At 38.0% G+C, this 14,937-nt stretch overlaps 1 protein-coding gene across 3 annotated transcripts in view; it reads left to right on the top strand.

The window, feature by feature from the left end:
- Positions 1-14,937, top strand: part of ACVR1C (activin A receptor type 1C) — a 76,440-nt gene that overhangs the window by 28,473 nt on the left and 33,030 nt on the right. For all 3 annotated transcript variants that reach the window (XM_045479896.1, XM_045479895.1, XM_045479894.1), the window contains exon 2: positions 6,593-6,823. In XM_045479896.1, coding sequence (XP_045335852.1) covers positions 6,593-6,823 — 231 coding nt within the window. The remainder of the gene's footprint in view (positions 1-6,592; positions 6,824-14,937) is intronic.

The raw sequence follows: 14,937 nt of genomic DNA, 5'->3' as shown, positions 1-14,937 counted from the left end.
TGGATCATCGTATGAGACAGGACAGGATAAATCATCTTTAATACCGACTGGAGACATTTTGTCAGTTTATGAACTAGTAGGATCCTCCTATCCACTGAACAATCCGTGTGTGAATTTGGGGGTTTAAGCCGATCCTTTGGGTGCTCTCTCTTTTTAGCTAAGTTAACGCTGTAGTTACTTATATTGAGAATGGCGACCCGGGCCTAGAGCAGAAAAGCACTGTAAAGTGGGTGGAATCTTTAGAAATCTCCTAATCTCCTTCCTGACCTTATCATCTCTCAGGTGAGGAATCTAAGATGGGGAGAAGTTGTGTTTGGTGGTTTGTGGTCGAGCTGAAACCTGAGGTTTATTTAGTGTTGCTTGTGGACCGCGAACATTCAAAATGGCTACTTCTGTAATTCAAAATGTGTTGGACTCTTCCTGATTACAGCCCCGCAGCTGAGAGTGAAAACCATTCTCCTGGATAGAATCCCTCCTGTTAGAATTGTTCCATTCCTTCTCAGCTATAAGGATGAGGCCTTCCTGAACAGGGGACATAACTGCCACTTTGCGCAAAGGAACAGTTTCCTTTGTGCCGGGTGTATTCTCATATGTTAGGGGTTCTGACTGTCCTTTGATACAGCCTGGCAAGTAGAATTTCTACAAGTTGAATCTCTATTGAAAACTCATCTGGTCAAAAAGTTTGTATTCAGATTTCCCATATTTTATGAAGGCAGCTTTCTTTCTCTATTATATTTTTCCTTACCGTGAAGCAAGATAAATTATTTGAAATGACCAAATGAGAAGAAAATCAATGTTGAGAAGGAGTAGAAGGGAAGATAGGTCTTTGCCTGATTTCCTTTGACCCTGTCTGGCTTCCCTTCACGTTCACTAGTACTAGTCGTCCTGGTGTTCTTTTCAGATTCAGCATATGGACGAGCTTGACTTGTTCCTTTGTTAACTCAGAAGCCTGCAAATGATGAAAAGATTACATATTCGACCGGTCAAATTTGAGACAGTTTTCTGAATTAAAAAAAAAATTGTGTTCAATAGCGTGCTCAAAATTAGGGAAATTGAATCAACTAATGTCTGGAGAAGAGGAAAGGGTATGTGTCAGAAATTTGTGTAAGGCATCAGTCAATAGATATTTTAGCATATAGACCCAAAATATAGGCAACCGACTTTTTGAAAACAGTATCCCCTTTAAAACAGCTAATATTTCCCAAACAAATACTTGGCCTTTTAACAAGAATAGCACATAGATACAAATTGATAAATTTGGGGTTTTTTCTATAGTCTGATGGTTTTTACACTTCTGGACATCAGGGTGTGTTTGCCATCACATGTAAAGATGGATGAAAATTTATTTTCTGGTTGATTAGGAATGTGCACATCCTAGGGTTTCATGTGGGTAACAGATGTCTTGTGAGTAACAGATGTCTTGGCTTTTACAGACTAATTGGCAAAAAGGGGGAAAGGGGGCTTATTAAAGGGGTGGGAGGAGACACAAGAAAAGTGCAATCTTTCTTGTGGGGAAAACTCTAATGGACCTCCTTATTACGGGTAATTACCTCCTTCTTCAACTTCATTTGCTATCCTTTTCCATATGACTCAAGTACATTATAATGGGAAAGTATAAAATAAAGAAACATAAGGCTGGACTGCTGTCTGCTAACAGCCAGATTTATCCTGTCATGGAATATTCTAGTATAATTGACTCAATTAACATCAGTCTTTTAAAAAACAAAATATGAAAGCATAAGTCTAATCACTAAGGGCAGCTTATGTTTCAATTGGCAGCACAAGGGTTCTATGTTGAGGGTGGTTGATATAAATATAATTTAATTATATACCAAATGTGACCATAGAGTGGTTTGGTGGGAAATGAAAAATGCAAGGCTGAATATGTTGCATGTTAGATATACGTCTTAGGTTTCTTTTAGTTTGCTGTTTGTGTTCCATCAGTGCTATAGTACTGCCAGTTGACCTGGAATAAATGAGAATATTTAACAGATGTTTGAAGCCATTATCAGCAAATTCTGTTTTGTCGATGTTTTCCATCATGCGCCACTTAAAGTAAGGTGGCATTTACTATGTCGTAACTCTATCACCTAGGTCGGAATTAATCTTCTAATTGGTACCTTTTAATTAAAACTGAAGGAAATTTTTATAGCTTATTAAACATCCAGGGAGTATCCACATTCTTCCTCGATAAGAGCTAGTATCTAATCATTTTTATAAGGAGCTAGTAGTATTTCTAAGAAAAAGTAGCAGGTTAGGTACTTAAATGTTTGTGCTTAATACAAAACTTAGACAACCTGAAAGGTAAGGTTATTTCTGTAGATGCAAAGCACATGATGACTGACTTTTATTTAACTGCTTGTCTCCTCAGAAAATAAGTGGGTAGGGGCACCTGGGTGGCGCAGTCGGTTGAGCGTCCGACTTCAGCCAGGTCACGATCTCGCGGTCCGTGAGTTCGAGCCCCGCGTCCGGCTCTGGGCTGATGGCTCAGAGCCTGGAGCCTGTTTCCGATTCTGTGTCTCCCTCTCTCTCTGCCCCTCCCCCGTTCATGCTCTGTCTCTCTCTGTCCCAAAAATAAATAAACGTTGAAAAAAAAAAATTAAAAAAAAAAAAAAGAAAATAAGTGGGTAGAATTTGTTTTAAAAATATCAACTGTATTTTAAAAGGTAATTAGGACAGTGCAGATCAACACCTCAATGGTCAAGTGTTAATTATTAATTTCTTTCTGCTGTATTAGAATTGTGTTTTATTCAATTGCTAGAAACCAGCGAGGTAGCAAAATGGTTTGTGTACCTGTCTTTTTAAAAAATGTGTCAGCTTTGGTAGGGCAGAAACAACATCGCTTGAGTAGTCTGATAACTGCTACATTAATTCAGTCACTTGATCTTTTTGAGCCTCATTTCATTCTCTATAAAATGGAGATGGTGACAACTAACTCCCACACTGTCACTGGGAATTATACGTAATGATAAACACACGTGAAACTAATGTATGTTTAGTTGTTGAGTGCTTTATGGTTGTCTTCACCCAGTGGACCCATATTCCATAGTTAGTTGCCTGGATTTCCAGGCTAGGCTTCTCTTGGAAATAGAAAGTTCATGGAGGCTTTGATGAGGACTCTAGTAACAACTGGTTTGAGACTGGGTGTCAGGAGAGTTCTTCTTCCCAACTTCAGCCCCTTAAAATATGAGGGTGAAGAATGACCACAGTGGATTAAGTTTCTTCAACGTCAGCGTTTTCTATATTTTATAATTCTAAATTTCCATCAAGTACAAAATCTTAGTCATAAAATGGTGGCACTCTATGATATTTCAAGGTTTTGGGATCCATGGCCCTGACCCGGGTTCATTTTCCGTTTTCAGAAGAAGACACTGAGGCCCTGAAGGTTAAATGTCTTCTCTAAAGTCAATGAGCAAGTTAGTGACCGAGGTAGGACTGAGATCTTCTTTTCCTGAGTTCTGTATCTGGACCATGGCCAGACACCATCCTGCTGTGTGGCTGTCTAGGTTCTAGCCTGGGACGTTAAGAGAAGGAGAGCATTCAACTCACTCCACAGAATAGAAAGGGATGCGTTTCTTTGTGATGCCTTTTAAACGGTCTGTATACCCTAGTTCATTCAGCCATTCCTTTATGGATTATGAATGTATTCCAATTGTTACATAATACAACTAGCTTTACCTCCTCTAGTAGGAGAAAGCATGGTCACTAAATGTTTCCATAATGCTTGCTGTGTGCCAGGCATTGTTCTAAGAGCTTTACCTAGATCAATTTATTCTTCACAACAACAGTATGAGGAGGTATATTCCTCTTCTCCTCCTCTTTCATATAAGGAAATGGAGGCACAGAGGGGTCAAGTGATGACCAAAATTCAAAGCTAGTATAACTGGGATTTGAAGGCCTTTGGCAGATCAGTCGTAGAGGTACTAGAGAGATTCCACCGTCAGAAGACACCTAGGTGGATGGATAGTCATTATATAAACTGTCTTTTATGTAAGGAAAGTGACTTAAAATATTTTTCAAATCACCTGGATTTTATATATCTAGCTCTACTGAATCCTAATCAGTGTGGATTATAAGGTTCGACTGTAGCACATAAATATCAACAAATGAGTATAGTTGACCACTGAACAACGTGGATGTTAGGGGCACCAACCCCTCACACAGTTCAAAATCTGCTTAACTTTTGAGTCTCCAAAAACTTAACTACTAATAGCCTACTGTTGACTGGAAGCCTTACCAATAGCATTAACAATTAACACATATTTTCTTTATGATATATATTATATACCATATTCTTACAGTAAAGAAACTACAGAAAATAAAATGTTAAGAAAGTCATTAGGTGAGGGTGCCCAGGTGGCTCAGTCGGTTAAGTATCTTACCCTTGATTTCAGCTCAGGTCATGATCTCGTGGTTCGTGAGTTCAAGCCCTGCATCGGGCTCCAGGCTGATGGAGTGGAGCCTGCTCAGGATTCACTCTCTTCTCTCTGCCCTTCCCCCATTCTCATCCACATGACTCTCTCTTAAAATAAATGAATAAACATTTAAAAATTAAAAAAAAAATCATTAGGAAGAGAAACTACACTTATAGTACTGTACTGCATTTTAAAAATATTTTTTTTTTAATTTAGTTTATATATTTTGAGAGAGAGAGCAAGCATGAATGGGGGAGGGACAAGAGAGAAGGAGAGAGAGAATCCCAACCAGGCTCCTCACTGTCAGTGCAGAGCTTAATGAGGGGCTCAAACTCATGAACCATGAGATTACGACCTGAGCCAACATCAAGAATTGGGTACTCAACTGACTGAGCCACCCAGGCGCCCCAGTACTGTAACGCATTTATTGAAAAGAAATCCATGTATAAATGCACCTGTGCAGTTCAAACCCATGTTGTTCAAGGGTCCATTGTGTATTTATTTATACTAGTCACCCCTGGAATAAATGGAGGAGTGAACTATGTGCTTGGTGCAACGTTGATAACAAAATTGTTTTATGACTGTATTTCTTTTAGCCCATAGTAATAAAAATGTTTATAGAGAGGGTATCTTGCCAATCAAGAAAGATTACCAAAGAAGAGATCATTTTTGCTTTTCAGTATGTAATTTGTTCTTTCTTACACACCCAGTTATGAAGGAGTATTATCCATATTTGTTTTTTATATTGGTGTTTGAAGTTGAGGATAAAAATTTTCATTTATGTATCAAATACTGTGCAGTTGGGAAATTAGCTCCAATTTCAGCAATTAGCAATTTAAGGTCTTTAATTTCAGTAAAAATGATTTTATTATAAAATTTGGTACATTCAGATAATTGTGGGGAACAGTTATAATTTAACAAAAAAGCTCATTAGAGTAATAATACAAAAGCCTTATTTAGTATTGTACTATTTAAAAACAGTGTAATTAAATAAAATTTGAATAAATTGTCACAACCACTGAACTTCATGGTGAGAGATACTTTACATCAGGACAGAAATATATGGCACCACTTTGAACATGGGAGTAAATGTGTATGTGAGAGGTGGATGTGTGTGTATGTGTGTGTGTGTAGTAAGTGGGGAAGAGTGAGGAAACTTGTGCAGTGAACAGATTAATTTAGCAGAGTCTCAGTTTTGAAATTTTATTTATGTAGATATGTTAAATTCTACTGTTGATGTGTTATGTTTTCTGGAATAGGTGTGTTCATTAAAGAGAAGTGCCTGAAGTCATGGTCTGTGTTCAAATGACTCTTCTTTTGACATGTATTTTTTAGCCAAGAGGGGAAGTGTAATGGCTCATCAGTGCCTTAAAGGTACTGTGGCGATAGCAATAATATTAAAATATCATCAAATATAAATGTAAAGGATCACACTATTATTTTTGGAGTGGTAGATTTCTTTTTAAAATTTTTTTAACGTTTATTTATTATTGAGAGACAGAGAGAGAGCATGGGCATGGGAGGGGCAGAGAGAGAGGGAGACACAGAATCCAAAGCAGGCTCCAGGCTGTGAGCTGTCCGCACAGAGCCTGACGTGGGGCTTGAACTTGGGACTGGTGAGATCATGACCTGAGCTGAAGTCGGATGCTCAACCAACCCAGCCACCCAGGTGCCCCAAGAGTGGTAGATTTCTATGGTTAGGTTTGTGTTTTGCACATGTACTTGAATGTTTAAAGGAGAAAGGGTAAATGAACAGAGCACAGTGGATGTTTGTTTACACAGCTCTCTGACCACACTTTACAAGAGATGCTGGACAGTCCCCCTGGGTTTCTGTGTTATTGTATCCTAGCATTTCACAGGAGCTGTTGACTTAGGAATAAGCCAGTTGGGTTTAAGAAGGTGGGATTTAGACCATGGACAGGAAAATGATTTTAAAATATAGTCGCAACTGAATAAATTCACAAAAATACAAGTAATAATAAAGGATGATTTGGGCCTCCTATTTAATAAAACACATGACTGAGAGGTACTAACAGTGGGAGCATGTGTTTGCCCAATGCTGTTCATTTAAACCCTACCTCAATTTTCATTAAGATTGAACTCTTGTACTCAAGTATTATGAAATAAATTTGCATGATGTTTTCTGCATCTTCAAGCTTTCTGCCTTACACTTCCAGGATTGAAGTGTGTATGTCTTTTGTGTGACTCTTCAAACTTTACCTGCCAAACTGAAGGAGCATGCTGGGCCTCGGTTATGCTAACCAATGGGAAAGAACAGGTGATCAAGTCCTGTGTCTCTCTCCCAGAGTTGAATGCTCAAGTCTTCTGTCATAGTTCCAACAATGTTACCAAAACTGAATGCTGCTTCACAGATTTTTGCAACAACATAACACTGCACCTTCCAAAAGGTAAGGCATTTATCTTTGTTCATCCCAAACGTAATTTTACTATTGGGAAATTAGAAGCCTGGTAGAAATCAAACTGTTGGATGTTTCTTTAAATAAGAAAATCTGTTTTACAGTTCCCTCCTTATTTGACTGGTAATACTCTCTAGAGCACAGCTGAGGTTGATTTTTTTTTTTTTTTAATCGCACAAGACTGTCAAAACACTGACAACAGCATAACAATTGTGACGTTTGTCCATGTGAGTTGTATTTTCAGAAGTGATTAATGGACCTAAAGTAAAATGTCCATTTGTATGGATTCTTGTAAAGGAAAGAAATTAAAATGTATACCAAGAAAAAAAAAGAGAAAAGAGAGCAAAACTAAAAATAGTAGATTGCTGACTTCTATGGAGACAAAATCTTTTTTCATGGGCACCTTCTGCGTATCTTCTTTGCCTGCCTGCCTGCACTCGAGAGCAAGCACTCATGAGCAAGAAGATGGAGGTAGAATGGAATGTAACTCTTCATTATTGTGCACGTATATTCCTGCCTTTTCCCCAATTTCGTGGTGTTTTCTCCTAATTTACAAGACACAGAAAATCTGAATCTCGTCTTTTATCAGCAACGTGGAATCTGCAACTTTGGGGGGTATTAAGGGGCAAGTCATTAAAACCACAAGCCAGTTTATGACATGAAAATGTTCTGCAGTGGATTTTCTTTCATATTTATCAATTTAGTAATAATTCAGTGCTTACTGATGTGTTTATATCTACACGCAGGTATATAGTCTTCCTTACAAAGCAACATGTTAAGGTACTGTTATGCAGCCTCAGGTGTTCCTGTATCACTATATCGATATTCTACTGTAGTATTTTTAACCCAGTTTTTTTTTTTGTATAAATTCACTGTCCCCCTTTTTTACTGAAGGACATTTATTTGATGTGGAAACTTGGCATCACTACCACAAATGAGAAACCAGTTTACTTAGTGTAAGCAAAAGATAACTATGTACATAAACAAAAAATAGCTACTGTATTTCAGTTAGGTATTTTGTATGTCTTTTTGTTTAAAAGAGAGAAGAATATGATGTTATAGACATACTGGCCCCAAATGAGGCTTTTTGATAATACAGAAGCACTGAGAGAACTAGAGAGAAAATATCATGTGATTCAATGTTATTTAAATCGCGTTTGCTGACCACTCCAAGGCGGTTCAAGAACCCTTAGAATCATTTCTGAGGGACATGTACCACCACTGGTATTTGTCCCACTCTTTGGGAAACACTGTTCTAGAGCTTTATCCTATATACTGCAGAAGAAGCCATACTTGGCATATTTCATCCCCAAGGCTACTTGCAGTCTTGATTTTTTAGACCACATTTATTCTCTCTGTCTCAGATTCCATAGACATCCTTGATTTGGTGGTGATCTGGCATCTATGCTGGGTACTTTTCTTCCCTTAGACTTTCTCCCATGGTTATCTGTGGGCCCAAGACACGCTGAAGTGAAGTGAAGGCTCCCTCTACCTTATGCTGTCTTCCCATGACCAAGATCCAAAAGATTAAGGAGGGGGAGGTAGGTCTCCGCATTGGCCTGTGGCCATGGCATCTTTGATGTGTCTTCCCAATATTGAATTACCCACAAGACCAGGTTCTGCCAGTCAAATGGGCGTGAGACAGTATTTTGACAGCAACAAACAGTCTTCGAGGATAACCTGGTTCATATGCAGTTGGGCAAATTACAGATACTTAGTGCAGCTAGAATGTAGGTCCTTTCCAGCCCAACTATAAACTCTGCCTAACTACCGAGAAGCTTATGTTCCACCCTCAAGTCCAGGTAGGAACCAGTCTGTTTCAAAAATCAATGTTATTGAGGTACAGTTGGGATATAATGAAATGCACACAATTTGATTGTATGGTTTGATGAGTTTTGACACGCACATACCCCATGTAATCACTATCACATTTCCATCGCCTCAAAATGTTCTCAGTCAATCCTCATTTTGACTAGGGCTAGACGACTGATCTCTTTTCTGTCAGTGTAGACTAGATTTGTTTTTTCCCAGAGTTTCACAAAAAAAGGAGTCCTTATGGAAGATATTGTTTTGCATTTGGCTTCTCTCACTCAGAATGTTTTTGAGATGTATTCTTGTTGTTGGATGTATTAGTAGCTTGTTCCTTTTTTACTGCGGGGTGATATCCCATTCTATGGATCTCCTATGGCTGTTTTTCCTGTTTGCCTACTGATGAGTGTTCAGGTGGTTTCCACGTGGAGATTGTTGATAAAGGTGCTGTGAACGTTAATGTACAAGTTTTTGGGTATGTTTTTTTTTCTTGTGAGAAAATATCTAAGAGCAGAATTATAGGATCATATGATGAGTATCTATTCATTTTACAAATATTATCTCCCAAGTAGTTTTGAAATTGTACAGTTTTACATCCCCAGCAGAAATGTATGATGATAGTTCCATTTGGTCCATACTTTTACAATCACGTGTTACAATCAGTTTTTTTTTTTTTTTAATTTTAGCTATTCAAGTGATTGTGTAGTAGTATTTCATTGAGGTTTTAATTTGCATTTCCCTGACGGGTAATGGTGTTCAATTATTTTGATGTGCATATTGGACATTTGCATATCTGCCTTTATAAATGTCGAATCTTTCTCACATTAAAAACATTGGGTTACCTTCCTATGGTTGAAAGTAAAGCTTCATTATATATATGGAAACCAGTCCTTTATCAGATATGTGTATTCTGACTATTTTCTCCCATTCTGTGGATTGCCATTTTGTTTTCTTGAATGTGTCTTTTGCAGAGTAGATTACAAACTGATGGATTATATATTTTTATTTTTATGTTTGATATGTTTCACTTCCTAATTGAAGAAGTCTTTATGCAAAGTTCATAAATATTTTCCTTTATGTTTCTTCCAGAAACATAATTTCTTCCAGAAATTTTAACATTTCAGCATCATTTAGGCCTGCATCAGTTTAAACTTAATTTTTCTTACTCTGTGAGGTTTAGGTGAAATTTATTTTTTTATATAGAGATGAAGTTTTTCCAGCATCATCTGTCGAAAAATCTATCCTTTCAATTACTTTGGCACTTTGAACATAAAATGACCATATATATGTGGGTATATTTCGGGCCTCTTTATTCTGTTCGAGGGTTATGGATGTCTCTATTTATATTGCTATTAAACTTCCTTTATTAGTGTAGCTTTGTAGTAAGTATTAAAATCAAGTCGTGTGACCACTCCAAATTTGTTCTTTTTTAAAATTGATTTGGATCTTCTGAATCCTTTGCATTTGCATTTCCATTTTAGAATTGATTTGACAATTCTTACAAAAGCACATGCTGAGATTTTTATTAGATTGAGTTGAATATATAGATTATTTGAAGAAAACAGTCATGTTAACAATATTAAATCCTTTGATCCATGAACATAGCATGTTTCCTCATTTATTGAGTTTTTCTTCAGTTACTCTTAGCAGTGTCTTGTGCTTGTCAAGAAACAGGTCTCATGTGTATTGTCTTGAATTTATCCCTAAGTAGCACATGTTTTTGGATGCTATTTTTAATATCTCAATGTTAATTGTTAGTATATGAAAATGAAATTAATTTTGTATATTGACCTTATTTCCGACAAGCTTGCCAAAGCACATTATTTTAGTGCTAGTAGCTCTTTAAAAAATTATTTGGCATTTTCTACATACGCAATCATCTTATCTGTGAATACAGACAATTTTGCATCTTCCATTCTGATCTGTTTGCATTTTATTTCTTTTTCTTGCTTTTTTGCACTGGCTAGGACCGCTAATACGTTGACGAATAGGAGTGCTAAGAGTGAAGACCCTTGCCTTTTTCTTGGTCCTAGGAGTGAATGTTCTATTACCATTAGGTATGAGTAATGAGTATTAAGTATTACTCATTACCACTCTCTCTTTTACCATTAAGTATGATTTTAACTGTAGGTTTTTGAGATTCCTGTTATGAACTGATGAAATTTGCTTTAATTCGTAGTTTGGGAGAGGTCTTTTTAATCCTAAATGAATATTAATTTTTTCAAGTATTTTCTTGAATTTCTTGAGATTATAGCAAGACTTTTCGTCTTTAGTCTATTGATGCGATGGACTACATTCACTGATTTCCAAATTTAACTTATAACAGGGAATATACGTGTTGTCTCGCCAGTGATTAATATGTCTACAAAAAATGCTCTGTGACATTTACTCAATTCAAATTTCTTAAACTAAGAACTTTTTCTTTTAGCGACATTGTACGGTAAATTGACATTAAATTGAATAGGATTGTATACGCAGGCATCTTGGGTCGGGTCGTTCTGTCTGTGAGGCAGCACCAAACGGTTATTAGCTGTATTTGGAGCAGCAGCTGTTTGGAAAGGGACTTCCAGGCTGAGCACTGAACACAGGCCGTGCCAACAACGCCACTGTTCTCGTGTCATCAGTGAGCGTGATTGATATCCCCTGCTCTGGCTAGTAGGGATTTGTCCATTTCAAATCTGGTTACGTATACATGAAATGTATAAAAGCACTCTGAAAAATAAGCAGTGTGACATTTCTACGGTGTTAGTGCTCTACATCACATTAACGGGCAAAATGGGGAAGGAAACGTATGGAGGTGACCAGAAGAGATACAGAAAAATCTGGACTTCCCTTTTTGGTTCCTCTGAAAGTCAAGCGGATCCTTGGCTCTTTCTTCGGTTCTTTTACCCAGCACTCCAGACTATGGGGCCGTTTCTGGGTAGTGACTTGATGTAGGTGTAGTAACCAAGGTTTGTGATATTTCAGTTGATGCTCTTCTGTGCTTCAGTCCTGTAACAATTGGCCTCTTGCTTTGTTTCTTTGTGATAAAATTCCTGCCTTGAACACAGACCTGGACTTTTTCTCTCTCCCGTCCTCCCTCTGCTTGTGCGATTGTAACTCAGCAATTGGAGAACTATAGGCGCTCGCTCTTTCCCTCCTAAAAATCCTTTTAAAGTGTTTGACTCTAATTCCTAAAACCTTAGACTAGTGGCCTTTTTTTAAAGTTTATTTATTTTATTTTTATTTTTTTTAATGTTTATTTATTTTTGAGACAGAGAGAGACAAGGCATGTGTGGTGGAGGGACAGGGAGAGCGGGAGACACAGAATCCGAAGCAGGCTCCAGGCTCTGAGCAAGCAGCCAGCACAGAGCCAGATGCGGGGCTGGAACCCACATACTGTGAGATCATGACCTGAGCTGAAGTTGGATGCTTAACTGACTGAGCCATCCAGGTGCCCCAAGTTTATTTATTTTATTTTTGAGAGAGAGAGAGAGAGTGAGAGAGAGAGAGAGAGAGAGAGAGAGAGAGAGAGAGAGAATTCAGGCGAGAGGGGGAGGGGCAGGGAGAGAGGGAGAGAGAATCCCAATCAAGCTCTGCATTGACAGGGCAGAGCCCAATGTAGGGCTAGAACTCGGGAACCTTGAGGTCATGACTTGAGCTGAGATCAAGAGTCAGATGCTTAACAGACTGAGCCACCCAGGCACCCAGACTAGTGGCTTTTATACATGTTTCCACTGAGACACACAGAAAGAAATACATTTTATACAATTTCCCCCAACCTGCATGCAAACTCTACTGAAACAAGACTTTTACAAAACATTCTTACCCTTCCTGTGAGGTACCCTATGCATTTTCCTCAAGTAAAAACGCTGGTCAGACCCTACTAATAGGTTGTTCACAGTTCAAAAAACACCACTTTAGTTGGTATTTGAAAATGTGGTAATTTAAAATGGAGCAGGGGCACTTATTATTTGAATTTACTAGTACAAAAATCTATTAAGAATCTAGTTACTGTTTTAATCTCAAATGTTTTCCTTCTGGGGCGCCTTGGTGGCTCAGTCGGTTAAGTGTCTGACTTCGGCTCAGGTCATGATCTCGCGGTCTGTGAGTTTGAGCCCCACGTCGGGCTCTATGCTGACAGCTCAGAGCCTGGAGCCTGTTTTGGATTCTGTGTCTCCCTCTCTCTCTGCCCCTCCCCTGCTCACACTCTTGTCTCGCAAGAATAAATAAACACTTGGGGCGCCTTGGTGGCTTAGTTGGTTAAGTGTCTGACCTCGGCTCAGGTCATGATCTCACGGTCCGTGAGTTCGAGCCCCGCATCGGGCTCTGTGCTGACAACTCAGAGCCTGGAGCCTGTTTTCAGATTCTGTGTCTCCCTCTCTTTCTGACCCTCCCCCATTCATGTTCTGTCTCTCGCTGTCTCAAAAATAAATAAACGTTAAAAAAATTTTTTTAATTTTTTTTTCTAAATGGCCTTTAAAAATCTTTTACCCATTCATTTTTTATACTAAGTTGTATTAGATTTAAGTAGAATTAATTTAGATCATTGCAAGTAAGATTGACTTAGATCACATTAAATTCAATCATTTGCCCTTAAAAAACATACTTTCTCCTGTGACACTGCACATGGGTTTAATTTTTAGGAGTTAATCATACTTTTTTTTTTATAGAAACAGTTTTATAGTTTGATGGAGATATAATATTAGAAAACTTGCTTCCCTTCCCTGAAGCTTATTGAAGCTGGTATCTTTGATGTCACTGGAGTGACCTTCCAAGTTCAAGTATTATCACAAATATTTAGAGGCTTTTTGTTCCCTATGTAAAACTTGAAAGGCAACATCCATTTCCAAAAACAGCCATTTATTTGACTAGTACTTTGAGTACATTTCTACTAACAGCAAATATGTCATTATTTTTACAAAACAAGTGTAGTACTGAATATTTAAAAATTAAATATAGATTGTGCAAATCAGTTAAACAAGAGAAACATATACTTTATGTAATGTACCCTGTCTAATGTATTCTTCTTGTTTATTTTTAGACCAGATAAGAATAGCTACCTTCAGTTCCAAAAATATCCTCTTTCCTTTCTGGATGCTACTTTTCTTGTTCTGACTCCAGACTCCAGCTCTGACTTTAACTTAGTACTCCCAGGCTTCAGGAAACTTCTTGCCTTATAACTCCTGCAGATTGCCCACTCTCAGCTTCCTCTGAATTTAGGAGAGAAGCCACTGAGTGGGAAAAATTTACCTTTGAAAGTAAATGATACGGGGTAACTGGCTCAGTTGGTTAAGCATCCCACTCTTGATTTTGGCTCAGGTCATGATCTCACCATTCATCACCAGCCCTATGTTGGGCTCTGTGATGACATCTCTGAGCCTGCTTGGAATTCTCTTTCTCTACCTCTCCTGCCCCTCCCCCATGCATGTACATGTGTTCTCTCTCTCAAAAAATAAACATCTTTAAAAAAGTAAAGAGTAAATTCTTAACTCTTCAAGAATATTTCTATTTCAAAAATAAAAGACTTGTTTACACAAATTGGTGTGCCCTTGGTGCGGGGTGGGGGTGGGGCGCTGGGGGATCCAGGTATGGCACACAAACAATAATAGATGAAAAAGTTCCATTCACATTGGATATGTATGTACGATGGGTGTATGTACGATGGGTTCGATCTGGGAGCCTTCTAATAAGTTCTCCTCACTTTTCACAATTCCTTCCCCGAGTCTGTGTGAGCTGGGCCTTCTGTATCTCTTCTCTATGCCTCTTGAAATCTTTCCCCTGTTATTTCCTAACGTTTGAATCTGATAATTTTAATATCTACAGTTTCTGCGAGTTTGAATGTGCTATGATTTTATTTTGCTGACTCATATTTTGATGGCTACTTTCCTCATGTGTTTTGTGATTTTTGAATGTGAGCTCAGGTTTTGGGGAACCTTATGTGGAGGAAATTTTTGGAGCCTGTATTTAAAATATGTTCCTCCAGGATGAGCACTGGGTGTTGTATGGAAACCAATTTGACAATAAATTATATATATATATATATATATATATATATATATATATATATAATAAAATATGTTCCTCCAGAGAAGATTTACATTGGCTTCCACTAGGTATCTGGGGGTGTTACCAACCAAAACCCATTCAATGTTTTGATTAGGTTTATTTTGGCCAACATGTAATGTGAATTAAGGCTCCAAGCCTGCCTATGGTACACACTTGGGGTAAGAAACACTTAAAGATATATTTTTTTCTTTTTTGCTATACCAAAGTCAAGGTTGAGACAGACACATAGAGGAGCATACACCCTGTCT

This window comes from Leopardus geoffroyi, chromosome C1, assembly GCF_018350155.1.
Source record: "Leopardus geoffroyi isolate Oge1 chromosome C1, O.geoffroyi_Oge1_pat1.0, whole genome shotgun sequence".
Lineage (NCBI taxonomy): Eukaryota > Metazoa > Chordata > Mammalia > Carnivora > Felidae > Leopardus > Leopardus geoffroyi.
This window is presented reverse-complemented; position numbering and strand designations above follow the sequence as displayed.